This window comes from Coregonus clupeaformis, chromosome 16, assembly GCF_020615455.1.
Source record: "Coregonus clupeaformis isolate EN_2021a chromosome 16, ASM2061545v1, whole genome shotgun sequence".
Classification (NCBI taxonomy): Eukaryota; Metazoa; Chordata; class Actinopteri; order Salmoniformes; family Salmonidae; genus Coregonus; species Coregonus clupeaformis.
Genome location: NC_059207.1, coordinates 19,868,906 through 19,881,225, shown reverse-complemented (window position 1 = coordinate 19,881,225; position 12,320 = coordinate 19,868,906). Strand labels below are relative to the sequence as shown.

At 43.4% G+C, this 12,320-nt stretch overlaps 1 protein-coding gene across 1 annotated transcript; it reads right to left on the bottom strand.

The window, feature by feature from the left end:
• Positions 1 to 200: 200 nt before the first annotated feature.
• mpeg1.1 (macrophage expressed 1, tandem duplicate 1) lies at positions 201 to 3,243 on the bottom strand. The gene is made up of 2 exons (XM_041900231.2): positions 2,718 to 3,243; positions 201 to 2,386 (listed from the first exon to the last, which is right to left on the bottom strand). Exons 1-2 carry the CDS (start codon positions 3,180 to 3,182, stop codon positions 686 to 688), a joined length of 2,166 nt encoding a protein of 721 aa, XP_041756165.2. The 5' UTR covers positions 3,183 to 3,243; the 3' UTR covers positions 201 to 685.
• Between the last annotated feature and the right edge of the window lie 9,077 nt (positions 3,244 to 12,320).

The following is a 12,320-nucleotide window of genomic DNA, read 5'->3' as shown; positions in this document are numbered from 1 at the left end:
AAATACTTTTTTTCCCCACTGTACATTCATGTATTCCACTTCCCCACCATAATACTTTTGAAGGAGCAGAAATATTCTGAGGGGACTGTGATATCTGTCAAAACAGGCTAGATGTCACCAGACCATAATGTCCTGTAGTGAACCCTTGTTGGGGTCTTTAAAAGTACAGCTGTTACATTTGACAAGATGAGTAACTTCAATTCATATTGTGTTAGTTGTTTTATTTTCATGTCCAAAACATACAAAAGCTAATTAAAATGTTATAACAGAAAACAATAATGCTATTGAATCATAGTAGATTTCTATAAAACATTGTCAACGGAAAGCATAACCGTATAAAAAGACTAACAAATTCAACTAAAAACATAAGTAATAGGTCAATAGATTTTTGTCACCCTTTTCGCCATACATTCATTAACATTATTGTATTGTATTGTATTGTAAACCCTGGTGAAGGCAGGAAGCTGCCAACACGTTGGTGTAAATGTGTGCATTTTCCCCTTATTAATAATAGTTGATTATTTAGTTGGTTTCTTTTAATCACACCTTCACCCTATACCTAGCCAGTATTTGAGATTATTGATCGTAAAGGGAAAGTGTAAAGCAAGCATGAGAGGTTGATTAAAAAGTACAGTTATCTCAAAGCTGTTTTCTTGTTAATATGTCAGCTGTGTGGAATGTGGTCTCATGGCAACAGGGCCTGGGTCATTGTCTCGGAGCCTTGCTCTTCTTGACTCTCCACACCTCCCTCACTCTGCCCCTCGCTGTGGATCTCCTCATACCCCCCCGCCCCACCAAACCTTGAGACCCTCCTTCTTCTCACCAGCAGCACAGCCCCAAGCACCACCAAGGCAACCAGGCAAATTACTCCAAAGGCCACACCAGACTTCTGCCCCCCTGTCATCTGTCCCGAGGTTGGATCGAACATCTGCACCATACTCTGGATCTCTGTCATCTTGGCCAGCTTCCACATCTTGGTCTGTCCCACCCTGACCCATGCCCGATCCCCATCGGTCATCACGGCCACTGTGTTAGTGGCAGTCATGCTGATCAGTGGAGGACGAGTGAAAGGTGGCAAGCGGACAGGCAGCAGCTGGCCACCTGTGAACAAGCCAGACTGGACACAGTAGAGGACCTGGCAGCCATCACTAACAGTAGCCAGGTGCTGGCTGAACTGGGGAGGGCAACGGGGTTGATCCTGTGCAAGGGGGTTGTTAGACTGGCAACTGAACAGGCCCCCAAAGGGGACCGAAAACCTGGTGGACGTCTCATAGTCATTGCTCAGGCAGATCATGAGGCCGTTGGACAGAAGCTTCATTTGAATGTTGAAGTTTGGAGGGCAGCTCTTAGTTTTGGTCAGAGGGTTCAGCAGGGATGGGCCATAGAGTCCCCCAAAGAGGTATCCTGAGTACTCTGGGGTTGCCTCATTGGTGGAGCACCAGTAGGTGTCGATGCGAGCGGAGCGAACATAGTAGGCATCTCCACAGATGTTGTCGCAGCAGGTGAAAAACAGCCAGCAGCCATGGCAATGCTTGTGGCACTCGTACGTGCTGTAGCTCTCATCTCTCACCTCAGAGCGTAACTTGGTGGCGTTGTAGGGCTGACCACATGAGTAAGAGCCTGTGTCTGGGTTCTTCTGAGCCAGGGCCTGGCAGATTGGGTCTGCATCCTCAGTGAGCTTGGTGCACTGCTGAAACACCCCACCGAAGCTGAGGTTGGTGGCCGGACCCTCGCAGGAGCTGTCGTCCATATTGGCTTGGAAGTTGAAGTTCTTGGAGTCTGGATTGACGCAGCCGGGGTGTGTGTTGATGGTATAGTAACGCTGGATAGCCTGACTAACAGACAGTGCCAGTTTGCCGATGGTTGGTTCAGGGAGATCGGGGAAGGTCATCCGGTTGAGGAAGTAGTGTAGAGGCAGTCCTGCCCGGTCGATGCCCACCAGGTTGTTCTTGATGCTCTCCTGCCACTTCTGCAGAGTGATGCCCGGGTAGAAGGGAGCCCCACCATGGCTCTGTATTATGGAGTAGGTGATGTTGCCCTGATAACTATGTGACTCTGAGGTCTCTTGTGTGTCCTTGCTGCCAATGTCAAATTTGACTTTATCAAAGAAGTTAAGACCTGCCGATGCCGAAACAGAGAACTTTGCCGTCTCACTGTCGGACACGTAAGATGAACGGAGATAGTCCTCTTGCACTAAGGCGGCTCCTGCATCAACACTGGTTATCACATGGGTTCCGTAGTCAAACACCATCTTCTCAGATAAATACGCTGCCTGTCGAGTCTGGTTGTTTTCGATTGCGTCTGCGATCTCCTCAGCCTGGTGGGCAAAGCGGCCATCCAGAGTGAAGTCAGGGTGAGCCTTTACAGTGTACAGGAAGTTCCGTACCTGGGAGGGAGGAATCAGTATTTTTTTTATTTCACCTTTAACCAGGAAATAACCTTGAGGCTTGGTGTCATCATTAGTTGCTAATCTAGAGAGCAAACTACACTGAGATAAGGTACACTATCTAGTATTGACTGTTCAGAAAGCCTTAAAGAAACAGGATTACTGTATAAACATGACATGGATATTCTGCAGTCATTCTTCTCTCTCTTGTTTACTTATTACAAACTACGTAAAAACATACATTATTTTATCATTGCCGAGATAAATGTACATGACATTAAATAGATAAATAACTGTTCAAAAATGATTGTTTCTTTATGGAGCAACTCACTTGAACACGAGCGGTGACAGAGCTCTCTTGGACCTGGTGAGTCTTCACCCGCTGGTTCTCAGTGGAGAACTTAGCATTGAGCACGGAGAGGAAGGACACGTCCGAGTTGATGGAGAAAGACGTGGAGCTGCGCTGTTCCAGCCAAGTGTTGATGAGCTCAGAATTGGTCTCCACACCAGTGAGCTTCTGTGGGATGACAAAAACCTCATCCGGGATGAGGTAGAATCCGTCCTCCGTGGTCTGGCACTGGGAGAAGCTGAAGTTCATGACTCGTCCCATGTCCATGTTCCTCAGGTTGTCCCATCCCCCGCCTGGGAGCACCTCCAGGGCTGGAATGGACAAGTTGGTGCGGCACTTACGGAGTCCATTATTCGGAGGGCTGAGTGGGTGAGGGACACACTGGTGGAGCAGAGAGAGCACTAGCAAGGTGAATGCTGTCAGACCCATAGCTGTGTCAGATGCCATAGCTGTGTCAGATGTGGGTGCTGTGAGAACAAAGTGAAAGAATATGATGTTCCTCACTTCCACGATTAGAGCAGACTTGCTTGTTCTTGTGTGGGTGTGGTATTGGTAGGTTTCGGTCACAAGATCACTGCTAACTTTACTTCCTCATATAAAAAGCTGAACAATCACAACAGCTTTCAGGTAAGCCACTGCTAGTCTGAATAGTTGATATTTAAGTGTAAAGACTTCCCCTTTCTGAAAGGTATGTGTGTGTGTGTGTGTGTGTGTGTGTGTGTGTGTGTGTGTGTGTGTGTGTGTGTGTGTGTGTGTGTGTGTGTGTGTGTGTGTGTGTGTGTGTGTGTGTGTGTGTGTGTGTGTGTGTGTGCGTGTGCGTGTGCGTGTGTGTGTGCGTGTGCGCGTGCGCGTGTGTGCGTGTGTGCGTGTGTGCGTGTGTGTGTGTGTAGTAGGTGTCCCTGAGCAATCAGGTCTGCGTGTGTGCAAGTTGCTATCGTCTAAATCAAATCAAGGGAAATATTGAACTTACACTAAAAGCAGATAAAGATACTGTAGTGTCGAGTCAATGTTGCTAATTATTGCTGTTAAACAAAGGAGTCCGCTTATACTGAACTTTGATCATAAGTTTTATTAATATCACAAGATTTCAGCATAAGTTTACAGATGTCATGATCACCCGGAGAGCAGTGTTTTCCAAATTACAATGTCCGCTCTGCTCTTCTTTGTTTAAACCCAGTACTTATAATTTTCCCAAGATATGGGTGGCTCCCTCTACTGTCCAATCCCCTGTCTACAACACACAGACTTCTCTGTCCCATCTGGGGTGTCACTACAAAATGGCTCCCTCTGAAACGGAATAAACATCCTCTCAGGTTCCACTTTAAAACATTAGCAAAGTCATAATTCTTCATATACTACATTCCCCCCTTCGAGACTATCTAAAAGTCTCGAAAAAAAACAGAATAGGATTATGACAAGTAACAATTTATCTTATTGAGTATCTTTAACAATAAACCAAAAACATTTTTCTCTGGAGTGTAAATACCTTTCTATGAAATATGAACAAATCTTTATGGAGTGTGAATACATTACTATGAAATATGAACAAATCGTTATGGAGTGTGAATACATTACTATGAAATATGAACAAATCTTTATGGAGTGTGAGAGCGAAAAACCTGTCTGGCAGCCTTCTTTCCAAATATCCATTCATCAATCAAGACAGTAAAATTCTCTCACGGCCCCTCTGCCCCAGGCAACCACCTAAGTACTCCAGATCAATTCATAAATCTTTATCAATGCATTTGAAACTATGATGCAATTAAATACACATGAAAGCCCCAGAAAAACAAAATACTATCCAAAATGTCCACTCTCAGGCTGGTCGACCCATCGGACCCTACGGTGGATTATCTCTATCCCTGCCTAGACTCCATGTCCCTAAGCATTCACGAAATAAACAAAAACATCTAAGATCCCCACATGTATCCAATAACATCAAATATCATTCTACAAAAATTAATACCTAAGAATATGACACAAATTATGTATTACACATGCAAATATGTCTATATTTCATTGCAGACACTGGAATGTAGTCCACTACACTTCATTTCCTCAGCAGTCTCGACTTCCAATGCATCTTCGATGATGGAATTGGAACATTTCCACACCTTCCTTGTTCCATCTCCTCCTTTCCCTTCATATTCTCCTTTCACATTGTCCCTTCATATTGTCCTTGTTTGAGTATTTCAATCTCTACATATTCCCCCAAATGCTTCTGGAAGAAAAGAAAAGACCAAACAGTATCTTTTGCAAAACAACACTTTCAAATTAAAACATCAATATCAACTAAGAATATAAAAAATGATATATAAATGATATATGAATCACATTATCCTATTTCCCCCCTTTGATTCATAACAAAATACTAAAATCACACTAATATTGAAAAACATTTGAAAAATAATCAAATAATCCAAAAGGATATTTATCCATCAGTAGTCCATCCAGTTCCACTTGTCCCTCTTCATCCAGATCAGGAACAGTCAACAACGGCATCTGAGTGTTGTCTCCAGGCATCACAACTCCAACCCATCTCAATATCATAGCCTTCTCAAAGGTCAGTAACAAAGTACAAAAGCAAAACATCTTCGACAGAAGATTAAACCCTCTTATCGTTTCATTTGCCAAACCCTGCAAGGTATACAGTGGGGGAAAAAAGTATTTAGTCAGCCACCAATTGTGCAAGTTCTCCCACTTAAAAAGATGAGAGAGGCCTGTAATTTTCATCATAGGTACACGTCAACTATGACAGACAAAATGAGGAAAAAAAATCCAGAAAATCACATTATAGGATTTTTAATGAATTTATTGGCATATGATGGTGGAAAATAAGTATTTGGTCAATAACAAAAGTTTCTCAATACTTTGTTATATACCCTTTGTTGGCAATGACACAGGTCAAACGTTTTCTGTAAGTCTTCACAAGGTTTTCACACACTGTTGCTGGTATTTTGGCCCATTCCTCCATGCAGATCTCCTCTAGAGCAGTGATGTTTTGGGGCTGTCGCTGGGCAACACAGACTTTCAACTCCCCTCCAAAGATTTTCTATGGGGTTGAGATCTGGAGACTGGCTAGGCCACTCCAGGACCTTGAAATGCTTCTTACGAAGCCACTCCTTCGTTGCCCGGGCGGTGTGTTTGGGATCATTGTCATGCTGAAAGACCCAGCCACGTTTCATCTTCAATGCCCTTGCTGATGGAAGGAGGGTTTCACTCAAAATCTCACGATACATGGCCCCATTCATTCTTTCCTTTACACGGATCAGTCGTCCTGGTCCCTTTGCAGAAAAACAGCCCCAAAGCATGATGTTTCCAACCCCATGCTTCACAGTAGGTATGGTGTTCTTTGGATGCAACTCACCATTCTTTGTCCTCCAAACATGACGAGTTGAGTTTTTACCAAAAAGTTATATTTTGGTTTCATCTGACCATATGACATTCTCCCAATCCTCTTCTGGATCATCCAAATGCACTTCAGACGGGCCTGGACATGTATTGGCTTAAGCAGGGGGACACGTCTCGCACTGCAGGATTTGAGTCCCTGGCGGCGTAGTGTGTTACTGATGGTTGGCTTTGTTACTTTGGTCCCAGCTCTCTGCAGGTCATTCACTAGGTCCCCCCGTGTGGTTCTGGGATTTTTGCTCACCGTTCTTGTGATCATTTTGACCCACGGGGTGAGATCTTGCGTGGAGCCCCAGATCGAGTGAGATTATCAGTGGTCTTGTATGTCTTCCATTTCCTAATAATTGCTCCCACAGTTGATTTCTTCAAACCAAGCTGCTTACCTATTGCAGATTCAGTCTTCCCAGCCTGGTGCAGGTCTACAATTTTGTTTTTGGTGTCCTTTGACAGCTCTTTGGTCTTGGCCATTGTGAAGTTTGGAGTGTGACTGTTTGAGGTTGTGGACAGGTGTCTTTTATACTGATAACAAGTTCAAACAGGTGCCATTAATACGGGTAACGAGTGGAGGACAGAGGAGCCTCTTAAAGAAGAAGTTACAGGTCTGTGAGAGCCAGAAATCTTGCTTGTTTGTAGGTGACCAAATACTTATTTTCCACCATAATTTGCAAATAAATTCATTAAAAATCCTACAATGGGATTTTCTGGATTTTTTTTTCTCAATTTGTCTGTCATAGTTGACGTGTACCTATGATGACAATTACAGGCCTCTCTCATCTTTTTAAGTGGGAGAACTTGCACAATTGGTGGCTGACTAAATACTTTTTTTCCCCACTGTAGGTAATATTATCAATATGATCTTCCCAGACTTTACACCATACCATGGAAAAATCCCCACTTCTCTCTTAGACTTATCCTCCAATGATAGACTTCCCAGACTATGAAATTCCTCTAAAATTGGTGCTGGAGCTATCTGCTCCCTTGTAATCAAATGCGATATATTTATGGCTTTAATAACTATCAATGTTGAAAGAGTTAAATTGCTTCTCACTGTTGTTATAATAGGCTGAAGTGTTGATGTCCTTGTTGTTACTTCATCCATTCTCCCTAAGACTTTGAACTCCTGACTTGTATTTCTATCTATCACCACTAGTGTCACTCTCTCTTCCTACTAACTAACCTTGAAACTTAGCTTACTGTCCTAGAGTTCCTTCAACCCTAGTTTTCCTAACTTTTTTAATCTAATCTTTCCTCCTAACTTTTAAAAAACCCTTTCCACTGATTTATTCACAAAAGCCTTTACCACCAATTTTTAGAATATGTGATCGGGTAATCCCCACCTGCTTCTGACTTCTTTACACACAGACTTGGCAAATGACTGAACATCTTTTAGCCTAGTTTGAAATCTCTTTCCCCTCTTGGTGTAGGAATGTAACCAAGAATAACAGTCACCCCTTTTAACTTTATTTTTCAGACAGATTGTCTACCTTCCTATCATATAGTCAATCTGTTCAAACAAATATGGTTCCCAAAAACCCTACTCCTTTATGATCTTACTATCAACCCCTCATGGTTTCTCCCAAAACAACAATTGATTCCTACTCTAACGATTTTTCTATTGTCTTCAAAACACCTGCTTTTGAAAGTCCTTCAATTTCTGGTTCAATCCCTTGGATTGCTTCATCTTTCAATGGATACTGATTCTTCCAAGGAGGTCTGGCTCCTAAAAATCTTCACTCCTCCAAATCGCCAAATTCTCTTTCATCGGTACGAAAACAGCTTTCTCTGCTTCTGTCATCATTTCTCCTATTTGCTTCTGGTCATAGTCTTCCGAAACCAACAAGGTCACATGTGGCATACTCTTCTCAATCTCAAATTCTTTATTCAGATAATCATCTGTGTTTATCTTCATAGCTGCTCCTTGTGGTCCTAAAATAATGCAACTTGAGCTAAGTTGAACATTCTTAGGTTGATGACTCAACCATTCCTCTGAGTCTGGTTGGGCAGCATTCTTGAAATACTTGAGCGTACAATGAAATGGATATTCCGGAAGCCTCGCATCTGGCATATTTGCAACAATAAATCTCTCCCATATCTTAGCCTGCTTCAAAAAATCTTCACTGAGATTTCCAATCCAGAATACTGAAGACGAATCCATCTCTGTCATCATCAACAATTTGTAAACCTTTTCCTTTGGCACTTCTACCAGACAGCCGTCTGGTGTACATCTTATTGTACAGTTCAACTTACACAATGCATCTCTTTCCAACAATGCAATATGTATATGTTCTGATACCAGTATGGGTATTGTAATTTTCTTTTCATAGCAGATCTCAAATTGGTTCCTTAAGAGTAATCAGCTGTTTTACTCCCTCGAATCCCTATCCTAATTAGTTAATTTTACATAGTGAGATGTTTAACCTATTTAGGCTGAACACAGATAAAAGCTTTTCCACTATCACTTCTCATAGTCCTTTGTTTTCACTTCAATTGTTAGATATTTTTCCTTCCTAATTGGTGCTACCAGCTGACACCCCCCTTCGGATCTTCTAGGCACTCTAGAATCCTTGCTCCTTTAAGGGTTCACCTGTCCTCCAGATGATCTTCACTTGCTCCTGTATCTTCCTCTGAAATTCTTTCTCTCCAGAAACTATCTATGGATATGAAACAACTTGTACCACTTGTTGTGGCTGGTACAATTGCATTTGACCTTGTTCAGTTGAAGCTGTAGCAGTGATTGTTGATTTGGTTCACCCTGATTCTTCATAACCAAAGCTTTTCTTCTCCTTCTTATTCTCCACCAGTTGTATTTGATTGAGTTTTCTGAGAGTTTCTTGGTCCTGCTCTTTCTTGTTGTTGACATATCAGTATTCTTCAAAAGGTTATATTCTAAGTTCTGTCCTCGAAATATCATCTTCCATCATCTTCTTACTAGTGGCCTTTTTCCTTGGCCTCAATGTATATTTTTCTCAAATTCTTGGGATTCTTTTCTCAGCAGTTTCTTCTTCTGTATCTTCAGCTTCTTGAGTTGTTCCTCCAGTTGTGTTACTTCTTCTAAACTATTCACTTTATCCAGGCATGATACGCATCGGTCTATATCTCTTTCTATTTCTTCTTTGCTAATCATTGTTGGATAAAATCCTCTTGAATATTAAGCATGTTACGGATACAGGTATCCTGTGTTTTTGTGTGTTCCTACTCTTTCTGCCCTAATCACAGGTGTCCTGTATGTTCCTGATTGGTGGTCGTTGAGGTGTCTGCTGATTGGACCAATCAGTGAACATTCCTGTTAATTGCACCACCTGTTATTCGTTTGTTCAATCACACATCCCATTTTATAAAAACTAGACTTGTGTTTGTTGAGAGAGAGAGACTTTTTGCCATATGTGAGTATGGACACGGTGGTGTCCTGTGTGTTGTGTACTCGCTAGTTGATGATTACCCTGTTTAGTAGCTTTGTGTGTTTTTTGGGAAAGGGGGGTTTAAGCTAGATGCCCTTGGGCGTACATTACCCGTAGGGACGAAATCTGTCTATAAACACCAGTTAGACCTGAGCGGACCACCCACTGTATTTTTGTATGGTAGCAGTAGCCTAGCGGTTCTTTAGGCAGGCTAGATCAGTTTAGGGGGTTTTACACTATTGTTTCATTTCTTGGGTCCTGCTCAGCCCTTTTTCCCAAACCCTTACCGTGTGTTCATAAATAAACACTTTGTGTTTGACGGTAGTTCATGGTAGTTGTGTCTTATTTGTTCTCACTATTCCATGTCACACTTATAATTTACATGAATTTATGTTACGGGTCTCATGTCCATCCACCCTAGATGTTTAGAGCCACGGGGTTCGTAACATAAAGTGGGGGGTTCGTCCGGGATCCTATCTATCCCATGCTACTCATGTAAATTAGTTAGTGTCTGGTTCAGTGTTGAGCTTAGCAGCTGTAACTACCTGTTTTTTTTGTGTGTTCAGTAGTCGACGGCTCGTGTTGCTAGTAGGATGGCTACTTTTGAGTTGGAGGCATTTTTGGAAAACCCTACGTGGGAGGTTTTTGAGAATTGTCGTAGAGTGGATCTACAGGCTTTGGCTGACCACTTTTCTGTACCCATACCGAGGGGTATAGTGAAAGCAGAAGTTAGGGAAGTAGTGTTAGCGATATTGTTAAACGAGCGAGTGCTTGAGTTACCGCCGCCTGAGTCTGCTGCTCCTGTAGGGGATGTGGTTGCTGTTCCTGTAAGCCCATCAGTGTCTGAGGACGAGGCTAAGGCTCCGGCCACATTGCCCCGTTATGACCCACTCTCCCCACTGACTGACAGTGATGCCAGGATCGATGTCCGCTCGACGCGGCTCCAAATGGAGGCGGAAGAGCGGGCACACATCAGGCAAGACAAGCTGGAGATGCGTAAAATGGAACTAGAGGCAGAACAGGAGACGCGTAAGATAGAACAGGAGACGCGTAAGCTAGAGGCAGAACAGGAGACGCGTAAGCTAGAGGCAGAACAGGAGACGCGTAAGCTAGAGGCAGAACAGGAGACGCGTAAGATGGAACTGGAGACGCGTAGGCTTGATCAAGAACTGGAGACGCGTAAGATGGAACTGGAGATGCGTAAAATGGAACTAGAGGCAGAAACAGCGAGGTTAGTCTCTGCTCATACTATGCCTGCTAGTGAGCCAGCCTCACCAGCGGTGTCGTCTGCTACATTTGATATTAGTAGACAGATCACCTTGGTACCTGTGTTTAGGGAGTCAGAGGTTGATTCCTATTTCAGTGTGTTTGAGCGTATAGCGGTAGCATTGAAATGGCCCGACGAGGTATGGTGCCTATTACTTCAGTGTAAGCTAACAGGTAAAGCCCAAGAGGTTCTGGCAGCGCTACCTCTTGAAGACAGTTTGAATTATGAAGTGGTCAAAGCTACTGTTCTTCGTGCCTATGAGCTTGTTCCTGAGGCATATCGACAGAGATTTAGGTCTCATAAAAAGTCTCCTACTCAGACTTATGTGGAGTTTGCTAGAGACAAAGGAAATCTGTTTGACAAATGGCACAGTGCAAGTAAGGTAACTGATTTTAACTCTCTACGGGAGTTAATCTTGTTAGAAGAGTTTAAAAATTGCTTACCGGAACGCATTGTAGTTTATCTGAACGAACAGAAAGTATCCTCACTGTCGGAAGCGTCTGTATTGGCAGACGAGTTTGTGTTGACGCATAAGAGCGTGTTTTCGGCTCGTACGGAGAGCAGGGCTGCGGAGTTGCTAACTTCTAGTCCTAGTCGACCAGCAGTACATCCAGCACGCCCAAAAGATGTGCGTCACTGTTTCTATTGTCATAAGGTGGGACATATAGTTAATGATTGCTTTCTGCTAAAACGCAAACCGGGGATGCCTCAGCACGCCAGGCCGCCAACGGGTGTTGGGCTGATTCGTACGGTTGTAGGGCCGGAATCAAGACAGAAGCCTCATAGTGAATGTGGTTTGAAAGTCCCTGTCCCAGATCACAGTTATGAACCGTTCATTTTTGAGGGGTTTGTTTCTATATCAGATGATGAAGCGTCTCAGCGTCCAGTTAGAATCCTCAGAGATACTGGTGCGGCGCAGTCGTTCATACTAGCTGATGTGTTGCCCTTGTCCAGTAATACATATTGTGGTTCCAGTGTGTTAGTACAAGGAATTGAAATGGGTTTCGTCCCAGTGCCATTGCACTTTGTGAACGTACACTCTGAGTTAGTCAGTGGATTGTTCAGAGTGGGCGTACGTCCTATGTTGCCAGTAAAAGGTGTGACATTTATAATGGGCAACGATATTGCCGGAGGAAAGGTAATACCCATATTGGAGGTATTGGATAAAAGTGACCAGTCTCTCTCCGAGGAGCTGGCACAGGGTTATCCAGATGTGTTCCCCGCTTGTGCTGTCACACGTGCTCAAGCACGACAAGTGGGTGAAGTGGTAGATTTGTCAGACACGATTCTATTCAGAGAGTGTGACCCAGAGGATAGTTCGGGTGCTACCTCTGGTAAGCTGGTGCAGTCTGACCAACAGCCCAGAGAAAGGAAGAAGGATGTGGAACTTGTTGCTGAAGCAATACAGTTACCAGTTACTCGTGAGCAGCTGATCGCTAACCAACAGGTTGACATTAGCCTGGCTAAATGTTTTTCTAGTGTTGTCTCAAAAGACGAGCTAAAGAAGAAAAA

What these genes read in the sequence shown, in the direction of transcription:
- mpeg1.1 (XM_041900231.2), bottom strand. Translation starts at nt 3,182, where the DNA reads ATGGCATCTGACACAGCTATGGGTCTGACAGCATTCACCTTGCTAGTG. An exon ending in CTGTCACCGCTCGTGTTCAA is followed by an intron (nt 2,387 to 2,717) that starts GTGAGTTGCTCC and finishes CCTCCCTCCCAG; the next exon opens with GTACGGAACTTCCTGTACAC.